This window comes from Neomonachus schauinslandi, chromosome 6 (assembly GCF_002201575.2).
Source record: "Neomonachus schauinslandi chromosome 6, ASM220157v2, whole genome shotgun sequence".
Classification (NCBI taxonomy): Eukaryota; Metazoa; Chordata; class Mammalia; order Carnivora; family Phocidae; genus Neomonachus; species Neomonachus schauinslandi.
The window spans coordinates 115,221,057-115,237,733 of record NC_058408.1 but is presented as its reverse complement, the minus strand read 5'-3'; the positions used below and the strand labels follow the sequence as shown (position 1 = coordinate 115,237,733).

Here is a 16,677-nt window from a genome sequence, read left to right as displayed (position 1 = left end):
TAGGAATGGTTGGAGGAAGGAAGGTGTGGCTAAATGAATAGCAGGAGAGAGAGAGTAGTGAAACAGTTTTGTATTTTGATTTTGGTGTTGGTTGCACAAATGTACATGTGATAAAAATAGCATAGAGTGATACACACACTGTACCAGTTTTAATTTCCTGGTTTTGATATTGTTACAGTTCTGTAAAATGGAACCATTAAGGGAAACTGGGGGAAGGTAAACTGGATCTCTCTATACTATTTTTTTTTTTTTTTAAGATTTTATTTCTTTATTTGACAGAGAGACAGCGAGAGAGGGAACACAAGCAGGGGGAGTGGGAGAGGGAGAAGCAGGCTTCCCTCAGAGCAGGGAGCCCAATGCAAGACTTGATCCCAGGACCCTGGGATCATGACCTGAGCCAAAGCAGATGCTTAATGACTGAGCCACCCAGGCGCTCCTCTATACTATTTTTGCAACTTCCTGTGAATCTATAATTATTTCAAAATATGTTTTTTTTTTTATAAATTTTTTTTTTTTTAAGATTTATTTATTTTGACAGAGAGAGACAGCGAGAGAGAGAACACAAGCAGGGGGAGTGGGAGAGGGAGAAGCAGGCTTCCCGCCAAGCAGGAAGCCCGATGCGGGGCTCGATCCCAGGACCCTGGGATCATGACCTGAGCCGAAGGCAGACGCTTAACGACTGAGCCACCCAGGCGCCCCTCAAAATATGTTTTTAAAAGCAAAAGATGAGTTATAAGTAAGAAGAGTTTGAATATTTTAAACAAATGTGTTAGTATGTTTTATGCATTTTCAGGTAAAGGAAAGCAAGTATCTTTGATGTGTACCTCTAAAATGGTAGGATGCCTTCTATGACTAATTTAGTTTTTATTTTTATTAAAGAGACTTACAATGAAGAGGAAGCCATTTAACCACAATGAACTCTACCCTTTTTTTTTTAAGAAATTCTGTTAATTTCCCATTATAGAGGATTAGGATTTAGCTATTGTTCACTTCCCCCTTCACCATTAACGCAAACCTTATTTCTACTTCCCATTTTCCTACCATAGTTATCATTATTTCAATTAAGATCAATATTCTGTTTTTTTTTTTTTTTAAGATTTTATTTATTTGTGAGAGAGAGAATGAGAGACAGAGAGCGTGAGAGGGAGGAGGGTCAGAGGGAGAAGCAGACTCCCTGCCGAGCAGGGAGCCCGATGTGGGACTCGATCCCGGGACTCCAGGATCATGACCTGAGCCGAAGGCAGTCGCCCAACCAACTGAGCCACCCAGGTGCCCAATATTCTGTTTTTTTAAAGCAGGATAGTAAAAGCACTATACATGTCTAAGATATGATTGTTTTTCCACTCTTGCACAACTTTTTGTTTTCCCCAGAATTAATAATTGTCTTGTGTTGTTCACTTACTTAGTTTTCTTTATATCTGTGATTGAATCCCAAACTCCATGAATTGCAGGTATCTTTCTTTTCATTCTCAGTATTAGTTTTCCCACTGTCCCAATTTAAAGAGGGAGGTGAGCATAGGTTGGATTTTTAGCATATTGGTATAAAGACAGTTCTTAGTGTTAGAAATTCCCTGTAAAACCAGAGTGGATTTAAATTGTTACCTTTTACATTTACACACATACCTTGTGCGGCTGCAGATAGATGAATGAATATTCCTTTATTCCAGCTTATAGCAAAGAAAGTCTGTAGGTTTGTAAAGAGTCTGTATCCTAATTAATCCCTTTCACGTAAAAAAGTGAGGAGGGCAGTGGAGTAGAGGTGGGAACACTTGGGTTCTAGTTTTGATTTAGTCGATAATTGACCTTCTTAAGCTGGGATAATCAGGTAACTTCCTTGGCCTCAGTTTTCTTTTCTTTGTAATAACGACAGAATCAGACTGGATTAAAAGTGAGACCTCCTTTAGTTCAAATGTAATTTTAAGTTGATAAATGTTTTACTTTAATCCTGACTTAACAGATTAATTTCCAAATGTTTAATTGGTTAATTCCAAATTGGTTAATTTCCAAATTAAAGGTGTTTTCATTTTCAATACTTTTAAAGACATACCCTGATTTTTAGAGAGAAATTAGATCAAAAGACCTAAAGTAATTTCTAAAGCCTGTGGGGATGGGAAATTATAAAAGACAAAAATGGGCTAGGAATGTTGTCTTTTTTGTGCTTCAAATTATGATGTGGGAATTGTGGTTTTAACTTCCCAAGGATGCCTAGAAAGAAAAATTCTAAGGTCATCAGAAACCTCATTGTTTACTACCCAAGTAGGTTAAATTTGAAAAATATACACTGCTCTGAAATAATTAGTAGGGTTTTTATGGTGATTTTTAAAAATTATAGCTATTGAAGCTGGATGGATTCTTGAGGGTTTCTGGGAGAGTCCTTAGTGGTCTAGCAGTTTTTAGTTGTAACCAAGGGCAAAATGTGCTGTTTTTTTTTTTTTATTTGCAAGTGTTTTATTTAATTGTGAATGTTGATATGAGAGATATTTGATATTTGGGATACTTAATTAGTTTTCAGAGGGTATTCAGGTAAATTAGATATGTTTGAAATTGAATTTGTAGGGGCACCTGGGTGGCTCAGTTGGTTAAGCATTTGCCTTCGGCTTAGGTCATGATCCCAGGGTTCTGGGATCGAGTCCCGCATCAGGCTCTCTGCTCAGCGGGGAGTCTGCTTCTCCCTCTCCCTCTGCTCTTCCCCCTGCTTGTGCTCTCTCTGTCAAATAAATAAATAAAATCTTTAAAAAAAAAACCAAAAAAACAAAACAGGGCACCTGGGTGGCTCAGTCATTAAGCGTCTGCCTTCAGCTCGGGTCGTGATCTCGGGATTCTGGGATCGAGCCCTGCATCTGGCTCCTCGCTCAGCGGGAGGCCTGCTTCTCCCTCTCCCACTCCCCCTGCTTGTGTTCCCCCTCTCGCTGTCTTTCCGTTAGATATATAAATAAAATCTTAAAAGAAAATGAATTTGTAAGTTCACCTGAGTTCCACCTTAGTGCACGTCTATTGGTGTACTTTTACATGTGTTTAATGATACTGATAATGTGCCTTATGGGATCCTATTAAAAGCAGGTATGTAATTTAATTTCATAACAAACATTTGTTCATTGGTTATTATTCACTAATATATTTTATTGGTTTTCAGGTACTTGAAGAAGCAGAAGCTCAACATTTATATCAGTCCATTTTACCTGATATGGTGAAAATTGCACTCTGTCTGCCAAATATTTGCACCCAGGTTAGTAGAAATAACTTCTTCCTCAGTAGCTTTCTTGGCACTCACAATTGAATTTCTTTTAAACTCTAATGGCCAAGGGTCAAAGAGAGAAAAGAGAGAGATGGGAAACAGTTTTTGCCAAAGAGTATAAGGATTTTGCTATACTGAAAAGAGGTTAGAGGCTAGAGGGAATGCTGCAAAAGGACATTAAAAATGCAGCATTCAATTTCTGAGCTTCAGTTTACACTGTTGAAGTTTGCTTATTCAGACTCCCTATTCTCTTTTTGTTTAAACAATCTCTGACTTAAAAAAAAAAATGTCATTATTCCACAACATACTAATGGATTTAGAACATTTTATCTTCAGAATGGCTTACTACCTCACACTCCTTACCCCCCACAGTGGTGTATTGTATATCAAATGAGCTCATGGTGCTTTTTTAACTTTTAAAAATGAAAGAAAGAATCTGGTATTATTTCTTTTGGGGGGGAGTATATTAATTATAGCTACATAATAAATTACCTCAAAATTTCATGGCTTAAAGCAACAAACATTTATTATCTCACAGTCTCTGTCAGGAATTCAGGAGCAGCTTTGCGGAGTGGTTCTGGCTCAGGATCTCTTTTGTGGTTGCAGTCAGGGTGTTGATCAGGGCTGTACTCTTCTGAAGGTTTCACTGAGACTGGAGGAGCCGCCTCTAAGTTGGTTTACTCACGTGGCTTTTGGCAGAAGCCCCCAATTTCTTTTTTCTTTTTTTTAAGATTTTATTTATTTATTCATGAGAGACAGAGGCAGAGGGAGAAGCAGGCTCCCCAACAGAGCAGGGAGCCTGATACGGGGCTCAATCCCAGGACCCTGGGATCACAACCTGAGTTGAAGGCAGGCACTTAACCCGACTGAGCCACCCAGGTGCCCAGAAGCCCTGTTTCTTGCGATGGCCCACTCCATAGGCTGATTGGGTTGTCCTCACGACATGACTGGTAACTTCTCCAGAACAAGCCACCTAAGGGAGAAAACAAGAAATTGGCAGTGTCTTTTTTTTTTTTTAAAGATTTTATTTATTTATTTTGAGAGAGAGAATGAGAGAGAGAGAGCACATGAGAGGGGGGAGGGTCAGAGGGAGAAGCAGACTCCCCGCCGAGCAGGGAGCCCGATGCGGGACTCGATCCCGGGACTCCAGGATCATGACCCAAGCCGAAGGCAGTCGCCTAACCAACTGAGCCACCCAGGCGCCCTGGCAGTGTCTTTTTTGACCTAGTTTTTGAAGGCACCTACTGTCACTCCTGCTATTTTTCTATTGATTCCAAATTAGTCACTAAATCTAATCCACACTCAAGGAGATGGTAATTAGACTCTCTTAGAAGGAGGAAATATCAGGGTGCCTGGATGGTGCAGTTGGTTGAGCGTCTGACTCTTGATTTTGGCTCAGGTCATGATCTCAGGGTTGTGAGATCGAGCCCTACATTCACTACACACTCAGTGCAGGGTCTGCTTGAGATTCTCCCTCCCTTGCCCTCTACCCCTCCCGCTTGTGCTCTCTTTCTAAAATTTAAAAAAAAAAAAAAAATTTTTTTTAAAAAGGAGGAAATGTTAAAGAATTTGTGGACATATTTTCAAATCAGCACCATAAGAGGTTTTTGGTTTGTTCTTTATAATTTTCTTCCTATGTTTCTCACAACAGTGGCTTGAATTTGCCTCTGTCTTTTGTGTCTAGAGCCAGATCCCTTGCTGCAAGGATGCTAGCCAGGGTTTTGCTAATACTGTTGCTTCACAGAGGCCCTAGGGACATTTTGGGTGGACCAGTTTACAAATGTGTGAAATGGTTTAACACACAGCAGTTTGTCATTGGGGGTACCCCCAAAACCACAAGCATAGTCATTGGGACAATCTAAAAACGTAACCAAATGCCTGAGGGCCATGCCATCTTCAGTTGAGAACCACTGCATGTTTTTTGATGTGCCATATTTGTTAGCATTTTACTGTGATATTTCTAATTTTATGTAACTTTAATTTCACATCATTAATGCATTGTGTCTGAAATAAGTTTTTCTGTTGGGCAGGGAAAATATATATTAATACTCCTCTTCTTGTTTATGTTGGAAGTTTTTTGCTTACTCATATGTCATGTTCACTCTTTTTCCTTTTTCTCCTTGCTTTTTTCCTTACCTAGTAAAATCTCCCACTATCTCTTAGGTTCTGCTTAACTTTTATGTCCCCTGCGAAGCCTTCCCTACCTCTCCTAGTCAAAGTTAATCCCTCCTATAACACTCAAGTCACACTTAGAACATTATTTTGTAATTTATATCTTTATATAATTTCCCCCTACTATATTATATTCTTCTTGAAGGGAAATCCTCTTTGTGTCCCCAAGTTTCATGTGCTTAATTAAATGGTTTTTTAATTCAACTTGTAGTTCATAATTGATAGTATATAACCTATAGACATGAATCACTTAAATCATCTTCTCTTCCCCTTGCACTTAGGCAAGAGCATTTCCATATTTTATGTGATGAGATATATATTCAAAAACATCTAAATTCATAAGCTCTAATAAGGCACTTGGTAGAACAAAATCAGATTTGTGGCTCCACAACATTTTGACCTGGCTAAAAACAATTTTGTTCTTCCATTCATGTATTGGTGGGGACAACATTTTAAATCTGGGCTTTATACTGTACTGAAGAATAAATCTCTGCTATAAAAGTTAACATTTCACTTTGATATCAAAATATATCTTTGGCAAATTAAATTGCATATGTGGTTATTTAATGATTTATCACATTAACATTCTCTAGGCCAAACCAAAAGGTAAATTTTAGATTTTTAAAAAGGAAATTAAAAGAAGGAAACAAATTTTGGACATGAACTTTTTGAAAGATCTTGGTTCATATTAAACCAGTCTCTTACTTTAGCTGAGCACTTGATACGATCCACATTTTCTAGTTTTCCCCAAGTATGAGCTTTCAGTCATTTCTCCTCCAAGAAAACAGAAATCAATTACTCTATTTAAAATTGTACTGCTTTGTGATTTGGGGGTTAAGAAATGTTTGTGTTTATTGTTCATTAGGCCTAAAACATCACCATTGATTTTTAAAGTCATTTTTATGGATAACTTGGTAAATGGCAGTTAAAAGCTCATTTTTAACTAAAACTAAGTAACAGTTTGTTTGAAGCCATTGATACATTGTCACCTTTTCTAAACTCATTGCTGGGTTGTAAATAAATGTATAGGGTGGGAAATGGAAATCCATATGACCTGTTTCCTCTTTCTTAGAAATGGTAATTGCTAAGGCCTAAAAGGAGAGAATTTTGGATATTGTAGTGATTCTTTCCATTTCCCTTGTTTGTTTATCTTTGTATTTTCCCAAGGGAAATAGTTGAACTGCAAATTTAACCTTTTCTTTTTCTAGCAAACTCTTATTCTAGCACTGATGTACATTTTCTCTTACTTAGAAAAAAGTTAATTGTTATATCATTGCAGTTTTGATTTGTCTTGCCTGCCTTTCCTCGGTTTCATTTTTGGTGTTGATTCCTTAGATATGATCAGGACAGTTGTCTATGTATACTGGTTTGAAATGAATGCAGATATCCAGGATTCTTAGTTCTGGGTCTTATTGAGAGGCTGAAGGAAAAGCATCTTAAACATTATGTTGGAGCATTTTAAAACTTTACAACTGATACATAAACTTGGCTTTACCATCATGTCTTTGAAAACATGTAGTTTAAACATTTAAAATAGAATAAAACCCACTGAATATAATAGTCAGATCCCATGCATTATACTGAAAAGAAAAGGTCAATGAATTTGGATTTGGTACAACTAGAAGACATTTCCATCATAAAAACTTAGAAGGAAAAATGTCCTGTGTCTTCTTGGCTTAAAATGAGTATGTAGGAAATGCCTGTCTTCTTACAAGTTATACATAAGTCTGTATTCACATGTCCTATTAATTGCTTTAATAAAATTAGATTTAGGTCTCATTAAGAAATTGTCAAAGTAAAGTGTGATTCAGAATTAGAAGGAAAAGACTTATTTATTGAATTATTTTCCTTAGATCATTTTATTTAGGACTAAAATAGAAAAATTGCTCCATCCAGCAATCATAAATACAAGTGAGAATAAAATTTAGCATAAGTAACAATAATAGCTAAACTCAATGTTGCATTTTTATGTTTCATCTTTTGTTTTAATTTTTCATTACATGGGTAATGTGTTTTTATTTCCTACTTGCTAAAGCAATCTTGTTTTCCACTAATAAGTAATGTTTTGTGTTCTTTTCACTATCACTATTATTGATTAGAAATCTGCAGTTTGTCAAACAAGTACACTTTTCCAATCATCCTTGATGAACTGCCCTTGACTTCAACAGTACTGCTGATTTAAGGATTCAAGAGTGGCCTGAAATTATTCCTGCCTTAATTTAGCAAATGCAATTTGGTGCCTCTGCTTTTGAAATTGCTAAACTAATTATTGCTCTTCTTGTCTGTATATTTTGTTTCCTCTATCAGCCAATACCACTCCTGAAACAGAAGATGAATCATTCCATCACAATGTCACAGGAACAGATTGCCAGTCTTTTAGCTAATGCTTTCTTCTGCACATTTCCACGGCGAAATGCTAAGATGAAATCCGAGTATTCTAGCTACCCAGACATTAACTTCAATCGGTATGTTTTCAGAGAACACCTCTTTAAAAGTGAAATAGAGAAGGGTGGAAGGAACTAATATTTGTCCAGTGATTTGCCATAGGCCAAACATTTTATGTCCAGTTATCTAATCTTTATAATGCAGTGAGTTAAGTGGTATTTTTGCCATTTTGCAGGCAAGATAATTAAAATTCAATGAAAATCTTTGTTATTATATGGTTACTCTCCATTATTAACACTAAGAAGGAGTGGGGAAACAATGAAAAATACTGTCATCTGTGTAAGAGAATTTATTTAAAATCCCAGCAAGAGATACCCATTTTATACCATATTCTCTTTGATTGTGTAAATACCAGTTGTGAGGAACATGTTGTTAACCTAATTTTGAGTCAGTATGTTAAGCTAAGTTTGTTTTAAGAGAATAGTATTTAGTCATTTAGTTCAAAAATACAGTGAGCAATTACAGTATTCTCCACTTTGTTAAGTGCCTTGAGGGTTACAAGAGAAGGGATGAACCAGTTTCTGACTTCTGTGCCTTTCTCTCATCCACAAGGCCTTTATTCCTTCTTCAAGCATCGGTTCGTGTGTCACTGCTTCTGATAGCTCTGATCCTGCCAGGATAGGTTTGCTACTCCTTAGGGTTCCTATGAAGGTCTGTATATACCTCTGTTATATAGAGGAGAGGTATACAGCATTATGATACTTTATAAGAAAAGGGTATAGTTTAATAAAGGAAACCTTTCTTGAAGAAATAACTTTTGAACTAAGTATGAAGGGGTGAGTAGGAGTTTTTGCCAAGGAGAAAAGGAGAGATGATTACGTTGTGGACAGGGGGTACAGCACGTACAAAAGTACCGTGGTAAGAAGCACATGACATCCCCAGGGACTGAGAGAAGACCAGTGCAGCTGCAGCACAGAGAGAGAGGATAAGTTGCAGAAGGAGATGGGGGCCAGTAGGCAATCCTACTGTGCCTAGTAGGCCTTCTAAGGCAATAGGAAGTCTTTAAAGGATTTGGTATGGGAGGAGGGGGAAGCTGATGTATTTGATCTGATCTGCATTTTCAGAAGTTTATTCTGACTACAATGTGGGTACTGAGTAGAGAGGGGCCATAGTACAACGAGTTTACCCAGTTGGAGAGGCTATTGCAATATACCAGGAAGGAGAGGATGATAGCTGGGATCGTGTAGTGGTTGGGGTGGAGGCGTGGTGACATTTGAAGGGCAAGTCAGTGTGATGGTGACAGACTTGTTCAGTGAGTGGGTGAAAAGAGGCCTCCAGGGTACTTCTTAGGTTTGTACAACCAGGCATGTGCCTTTAGTGTTCTCTGCTTTTCCTCCTGTACCACCTACCCTACTTTGCTATAATTGCTTGTTTCATCCTTTCAGTGGGGACAGGGATCTTTTTTTTTTTTAATTAATTAATTTATTTGAGAAAGAGAGAGCTGGGGGAGGGGCAGAGGGAGAGAGAGAATCTCAAGCAGACTCCCCCACTGAGTGTGAAGCCTGAAGTGGTGCTCAATCTCACAACACCGAGATCATGACCTGAGCCGAAATCAAGAGTTGGACATTTAACTGACTGAGCCACCCAGGCGCCCCCTTCAGTGGGGACAGGGATCTTATCTTTCATTAGATTTCATGCATTGTAGGCCTTCAATAAATCCACATTGAGTGAATGAAAATAAATTTTACAGATGGAACGTTTGAGAAATTGATTAGTGGCAGAAGGCTAGGACTAAAACTAGTTCTTAGTCTACTGTTTTTTATTTTTCAAACTGCATCTTATCCTTAGCAATTAGGAAATGTTTTTGTTTTTTTTTTTTTTTTTTTTTTTTTTTTTTTTTAAAGATTTATTTATTTATTTGAGAGAGTGAGAATGAGAGAGAGTACATGAGAGGGGGGAGGGTCAGAGGGAGAAGCAGGCTCCCCGCTGAGCAGGGAGCCCGATGCGGGACTCGATCCCGGGACTCCAGGACCACGACCTGAGCCGAAGGCAGTCGCTTAACCAACTGAGCCACCCAGGCGCCCTTGTTTTTTTTTTTTAAAGATTTTATTTATTTGAGAGAGAGAATGAGTTAGAGAGAGCATGAGAGGGGGTGGGTCAGAGGGAGAAGCAGACTCCCTGCTCAGCGGGGAGCCCGATGCGGGACTCGATCCCGGGACTCCAGGATCATGACCTGAGCCGAAGGCAGTCGCTTAACCAACTGAGCCACCCAGGTGCCCAGAAATGTTTTATTTTTAAGCTATATATAATTCAAGTTTTTGCCTTTGATTTCTTTAGTATTTGGGATAGGATTGAGAGAAAACAAAGAGCATTGGTATCTGCAATTGTAATTATGTAAAGAACCTGTTTATTAACTATAATTTTTTGGCTTATTTGAGAAATTATTTATTTATTTATTTATTTATTTTTAAAGATTTTATTTATTCATTTATTTGAGAGAGTGAGAGAGAGAGCACATGAGAGGGGGGAAGGTCAGAGGGAGAAGCAGACTCCCCGCCGAGCAGGGAGCCCGATGTGGGACTCGATCCCGGGACTCCAGGATCATAACCTGAGCCGAAGGCAGTCACTTAACCAACTGAGCCACCCAGGCGCCTCTATTTGAGAAATTATTAAAGAATTTTTTTATACTCATAGTTAAGGGCTATGCATCTCTTGCAGGTTTTCTTTTTTAATATAGAAAAGGAAATGGTCAAATTTTGTATGTAAGTAAACAGTGGAAATTTAATTTTGTAGAAATGTAATTATCTGTTTCCATGAAGGGTATTAGTTATATTAATCATAAGGATCTCCATAGAGTAAATAGTCTTTCTGCTTATTTGGAATAAATGTTTGATCAGCTCCAGGATCACCAGGGATACTGTAAATTTTAAAATTTCTATCCAGAATTCTCAAGACAGTCCCAGTGGCTCTTTGTTTTTCTGGTTTTGGGTTTTGGTAAGCAGTAGCTCTAATTAATAATGCTTTAGAATTAGTGTTTCCATGGCCACTTACAGTTTGTTTCCATGGGGTGAGTAGTCAGTCAGTGCATGTATCTTGATGGTCCCTCAGATAAACCTTTGATGTCTTGGTTACAAGCTTTCTCAGATTGATTCTTGACTTAATTATAGACCTCTTAAATTTATTTTTTAGATAAAAACTATGCATCCTCTTACTAAGTTAAGGTTGTATCAGAGAGCCTCTTTTCCAAAAAAGTTATTTTTAAAACTGTTAGGGATATTTACAAACATACTAAAAAATAAAGAAAACAGTATTATGAACCCATGTTTATCCAACTTCAGTACTTACCAGAATTTTTTATTTTGCTCTGTTTTCATCTATCCAACCCCACTTTTTTTTTTTTTTAATTTTAAAACAAATTGGAGATGTTAAGTTTCACCCATGAAGAATTCAGTATTTAGGGGCGCCTGGCTGGCTCAGTTGGTAGAGCATGCTACTGTTGATCTTGGGATGGTGAGTTTCAGCCCCATGTTGGGTGTAGAGTTTACTTAAAGAAAAAAAAAAAGAATTCAGTATTTAAACTCTTCACAAATCACATTAGTCTGATATCTTGGTTAAATGTTTATAGCCCCTTTCTCAGAAATGCTTAAAGCTCTCTGTGGATAACTACAAATATACATTCCTCATCAGTTAAAACAAGAAAAAGCACAGAAAAGGGAGCGGAAGATTAAGCATGATTAGAATTAGCAATTGTAGGGGTACCTGGGTGGCTCAGTTGGTTGGGCTTGGTCTGACTCTTGAGTTCGGCTCAGGTTGTGATCTCAGGGTCCTGGGATCAAGCCCCCATGCCTGACTCCACACTCAGCGTAGAGTCTGTTTATCCCTCTCCCTCTGCTCCTCCCCCTCCTTTCTCATTCTCAAATAAATAAAATAAAATCTTTAAAAAAAAGAATTAGCAATTGAATGTAGAATATGACCTCAATTATGTTAAAATATCTGTATTTGTTAATACACCTCTACAGAGGTTCATGTCGGTGCATGTATGAGCATGGAAAATGGACTGACAAGAAAATTAATAAAATATGATTACCATTTAATGCTTTTATTTCATCCTTTTCTATATTTTTGAAATTGTTTATAATAAGCATATATTACTTTTATAATCAGAAGAAAAATAGTTACAAGTCAATCATCAGAAGTGGAGCAGAAGACAAAGTTAATAAAAAGGGTGGATGATTTTTGTAATTTGATTTTGAGGTTGGAATCCCACAGATTTTTTGAGCCTTTTTAAACAGCTAGCTTCTTCCTTCCTAACTATAGCCCCATAGACACAGTATCATAACCTCCCCTTCCCCGTCACTGTCCATTCAGCATGTAAGAGAAACAAGTCCACAGGGTCCTCTAAGGGCTGGGCCCCTGCTACACTGACAGCATTCTTCTCTCGATAATAAAATAGACCTCAGGTTTGGAATGGCTGACAGGTAGAAGTCAAGAAGTTTTGGGAAGCTTTGGCTTTTGTGACTTCCCATTTCCTGCCATAATTACCAGGATTTATATCAATTTTAAGACATGTGTTAATTTAATTTTTAAGATTTTATTATTTGAGATAGAGTGAGCGAGCGAAAGAGAGAGCACAAGTAGGGGGAGCAGCAGAAGGAGAGAGAGAAGAGACTCCCTGCTGAGCAGGGAGCCTGATGCGGGGCTCGATCCTAGGATCCTGGATCATGACCTGAGCCGAAGGCAGACGCTTAACCGGCTGAGCCACCCAGGTGCCCCACATGTGTTCATTTTAAAGCATCATTGTTTTTCAGTTAAACTTCTGACAGGGGAATGCTGGAACTTCTTGGCAAAGGCACTTTTATCTTTTTCATTGTGCATGGTCATTTATCCTGAAGTCTGAGCTGGTTGGCTCTGAGTGTCAGCATGTTAAGTTTGATGGGAAAAGAGGCTGAGCTATTTTTCTTAATGAAGGGAATATGGGGGCGCCTGGGTGGCTCAGTAATTAAGCGTATGCCTTTGGCTCAGGTCATGATCCCAGGGTCCTGGGGTCAAGCCCTGCATCATGTTCCCTGCTCCGAGGGAAGCCTGCTTCTCCCTTTCCCACTCCCCCTGCTTGTGTTCCCTCTCTCACTGTGTCTCTCTCTGTCAAAAAAAAAAAAAAGAAGGGAATATGGATTTGAACAATATAAGCATTTTATGTAAATAAGTGTTGATTTCTTTGCTGGCCATGAGAATTTTTTTTCATGAGAATAATTCTTAATAACAATACCTAATATTTATTAAGTACTTGCTGTGTATCAATCACCATGCTGTTATTTTTTAACCTAATATATCAAACTTACAAATTAGGTTTTTTTTTTTTTCTTCATTTTTCAGATAAGGAGATGGAGGCTTAAAGAGGGTAGGTTACTTCACTAAGTTAGCTGGTATAATTGGGATTCAAACTTAGGATAAAGTTAACCTCTAGAAGCTATGTCCCTTAACCAAATTTGGCCTCTCTTTGAATAATTACTCAGTTTAATTAGATTAATACTTCTTACATCATAGCTAATCAGAAACTAGAACTATCCTTAGAAATAATTCTTGATCTGTAAAATGAATCAAAGTCATTCATCAGTCCAGAGTGACCATGAGGCATTTAAACTCATAGTATCCCAATAGCATTTTCACCAAATGAGAGTTTAATCTATTGAAGATTTGAATACAGGCATATTCCTGTCTTCTGGTTGATGGATATTCTTTTGGTCACCAGAATGTTGAAAATTAATTAAGGGCAGGTAAATCCTGTGGTAGTCTCCACAATTATTTTAGGGAATCCTAGCAGCCAGGATGTCAGCACTTGGCTGCACTGAGATGGTATGTGTTTAATAAGCCTAAACTAGCAAAAAAACCAGGATCATGACTATACATGATCATTGATGCTGTCTGTTAACAGCTTACTTTGATTCTATCTGTGGTAGTTTCTAGGTAGGGAAACTTCTATGCTAATAGGTTTAGTGAGAATAAATGACTTGTCAGCAGAACTGGGACTTGGACACTGTCTTCTGTTCAGACTCCATGCTCTTTCATTATGTCTCACTTCCTCTTGAGCAAAATGCTCTGAGAGTGCTCCAGAAATGGAAAACAACTAAAAGTTCCCCTTTTTCATGTGACTTATGAAAGATCAAGTACCTAATTTGATGAGCAGTTTGGTAAGCTGATTATGGAGCATTTTGTTGTGGTGGTGTTTTCTTTTTTGCCTAGTTGCTATTTATGATTATAGTTTCTGGCAGTTGGGAGTTGTGTGTGTGTGAGTGTAGTTAGCCTCAAAAGGGCTATGGCTAGCTAGTTGATTGAATAAGAAAAATGGCTAAGAGTATGTGGTGGGAGGCTGACGTCAATAAATTGAATAAGTCTTCCTGTTTTTATTTATTGTTGTGTTCTTCCAGCTCTGCTTAGTTATGTTAAATATCCCTGACCTTTTCCCCTGCTTGCCTTTCAGGGCCTAAACATTCATATAAAGGCTTCCAATGTGATTAGCATTGATGCTTCTGAGATTGCTTAGAAACTGATGGTCAGAGATTAATTGTGGGTTGTAGCAGTGGTCAGCCCCAGGAGGCTTTTACATCTGCCTCTTCCCTGGATTGAAAGTGCTGTTGGGGCCATATGGCAGATTGCTTCACAGAAAAGCCAAGAATGACTTTGTGGCTAGGTTCCAGATTATCATTTGCATCCATTTTAAAGTGGAGGTTATAGTGCTTTGAGTTTGATTTACTGTGTACTAATGGGATTAATCCTTAACTTGAAATCACATGAGGGTGTGTGTGTGTGTGTGGCTAGAATTGAATTCCAGTAATGTTATCAGTATTCTATTCAGGGAAAGATTTTATTAAACTATGATTTTCTTTCTATGTATGGAAAGAAAAACACCAGTTAATAAGTATCTGACCCTTGATTGACTTATTTCCTTGAAAATAAAAAGTTTTGTTTAGAACAAGAGTGAGGTTGCCTGACTGGCTTTTTCTGTTTGCTTTTTTTAATACTCTCTAATATTCAGTTAAATGCCAAAATGTCCTTCCTACATGCAAAGGGGTTATTGTGGTGTAGTTTATGTTCATGGTCATCTGCATACCTGCTGACTCAAAATACGCCTTCAAATATACACACCCGGGACTTGAAAACCTAAATTAAAAAAAAAAAAGTGTTGACAAGTTAAATCTGATGGTGCTTGATTATTATAAGAAGGTCTCATTCTCTTGGAGTCTCTATTTCTCTGGGTGCTTTTCTCTCTGTGTGCATTTCTGTCTCTCTTCCTTCCCTCTGTCTCCAGCCTCATCTCGTTAGTCTCTTCCTCTCCGCCTTCCCAGCCTCATCTTTTTGACTCCCTCCTTTCTCGAGCTCATTTCTCAGTGTCTTTGTCTTCCTCCTCCCCCTAGATGCTGTCTCTCAGATACTACATCACTCTTGTGATTTTCACTCATGTTGTTTGACTGTGTTTTTATGTTATTTTCACTTGCTTTCATACCAGGATAATTCATTTTATTTGGGTGGCTACGCATAGTACTTTCAGACTTCGCTGTTGTGGAATTTTAGACTTCATGCAAGGGTTTTATTTTATTTTTTATTTTTTATTTTTATTTTTTTAAAGATTATTTATTTATTTATTTGAGAGAGAGAATGAGATAGAGCATGAGATGGGGGAGGGTCAGAGGGAGAAGCAGACTCCCTGCTGAGCAGGGAGCCTGATGCGGGACTCAATCCTGGGACTCCAGGATCATGACCCGAGCCGAAGGCAGTCGCCTAACCAACTGAGCCACCCAGGCGCCCCATGCAAGGGTTTTAAACCTGCTTCATCTTCCCTGACTTTCTACCTCCTTCTTGTCTCTTATTCCTACCACCTCACATGCACTTCCTGCTCCATCAGGAAGATGGGAAAGCATATTTGGCTACATAGTGATTTGAAATTAGGCTTGGAGCGACAAATAAACAATACATTGAGATTCTGCTTGACTTTGTACCAGTAAGGTTAGGATCTACAAGATAAACAATGGGTGCTCATTTGTAGTAGGTGATACTAACTGCCATATAATCTTCCAGGAAAGTCAGTATTGCTAGGGTAATAAATCTATAGTCCCAAGAGGCTCTAAGGCTTACTAATTTGTCATTATGGTTATGAAATATGTGGACTTCAAAATGATTTTACAAACAACTGACCACAAATAGAAGCTACGGACACTTTTTATGTTTGGGGGAATTATTTCTTAAGGATAACAACCATTTTTTTTCCTTACTACATAGCAGTTCTGTGGAAGAGGAACTTTAATTGAATTATGTAGTACATCAGTTCATCTCTAAGAAAAGGTGATGCCTGCCTTTATATTCATACTGTTTCCCTCTACTAAGTAGTAAACCTAGAAAGGGATTTTGCAATGGTTCCCCAGATATTCATTTAGTAAATCACATTTATTTGATACTGGATGTTTAATTAAACTGCCAAGTGGCTTCTTCATTTTGACTATCATTTTGATTTAAATAAACTATCCTGGTTGACATATTGCAGAAGAAACCAAGCTGAAACCTGCACTCTCAAAGATCCTTTCTTTCAGCAGGCAGCTGGATTTTAAGAGTATTTGTAATAAACATTTTTGAAAAGTAAGTTCTTTTGGATGAGTAAAACTTATCATACAGGGACTCTTTTTTGAGAGAGAGAGAGAGAGTTGGAGGGGGGGAGAGGGAGAGAGAGAGAATCTTAAGCAGACTCCATGCCCATCGCAGAGCCAGTTCAGGGCTTGATGTAACAACCCTGAGATCATGACCTGAGCTGAAATCAAGAGTTGGACGCTTTTAACCAACCGGGGCACCCAGGTGCCCCCATACAGGCACTCTTAAACTGTTTTTAAAAATCAGTT

The 16,677-nt window shown here is 38.1% G+C and overlaps 1 protein-coding gene across 3 annotated transcripts in view; it reads left to right on the top strand.

Annotated features, from left to right (window-relative positions):
- The window catches only part of PARG (poly(ADP-ribose) glycohydrolase), a 117,943-nt gene that overhangs the window by 45,996 nt on the left and 55,270 nt on the right, over nucleotides 1-16,677 (top strand). For all 3 annotated transcript variants that reach the window (XM_021699654.2, XM_021699655.2, XM_021699653.2), the window contains exons 8-9: nucleotides 3,134-3,226; nucleotides 7,715-7,872. In XM_021699654.2, coding sequence (XP_021555329.2) covers nucleotides 3,134-3,226; nucleotides 7,715-7,872 — 251 coding nt within the window. The remainder of the gene's footprint in view (nucleotides 1-3,133; nucleotides 3,227-7,714; nucleotides 7,873-16,677) is intronic.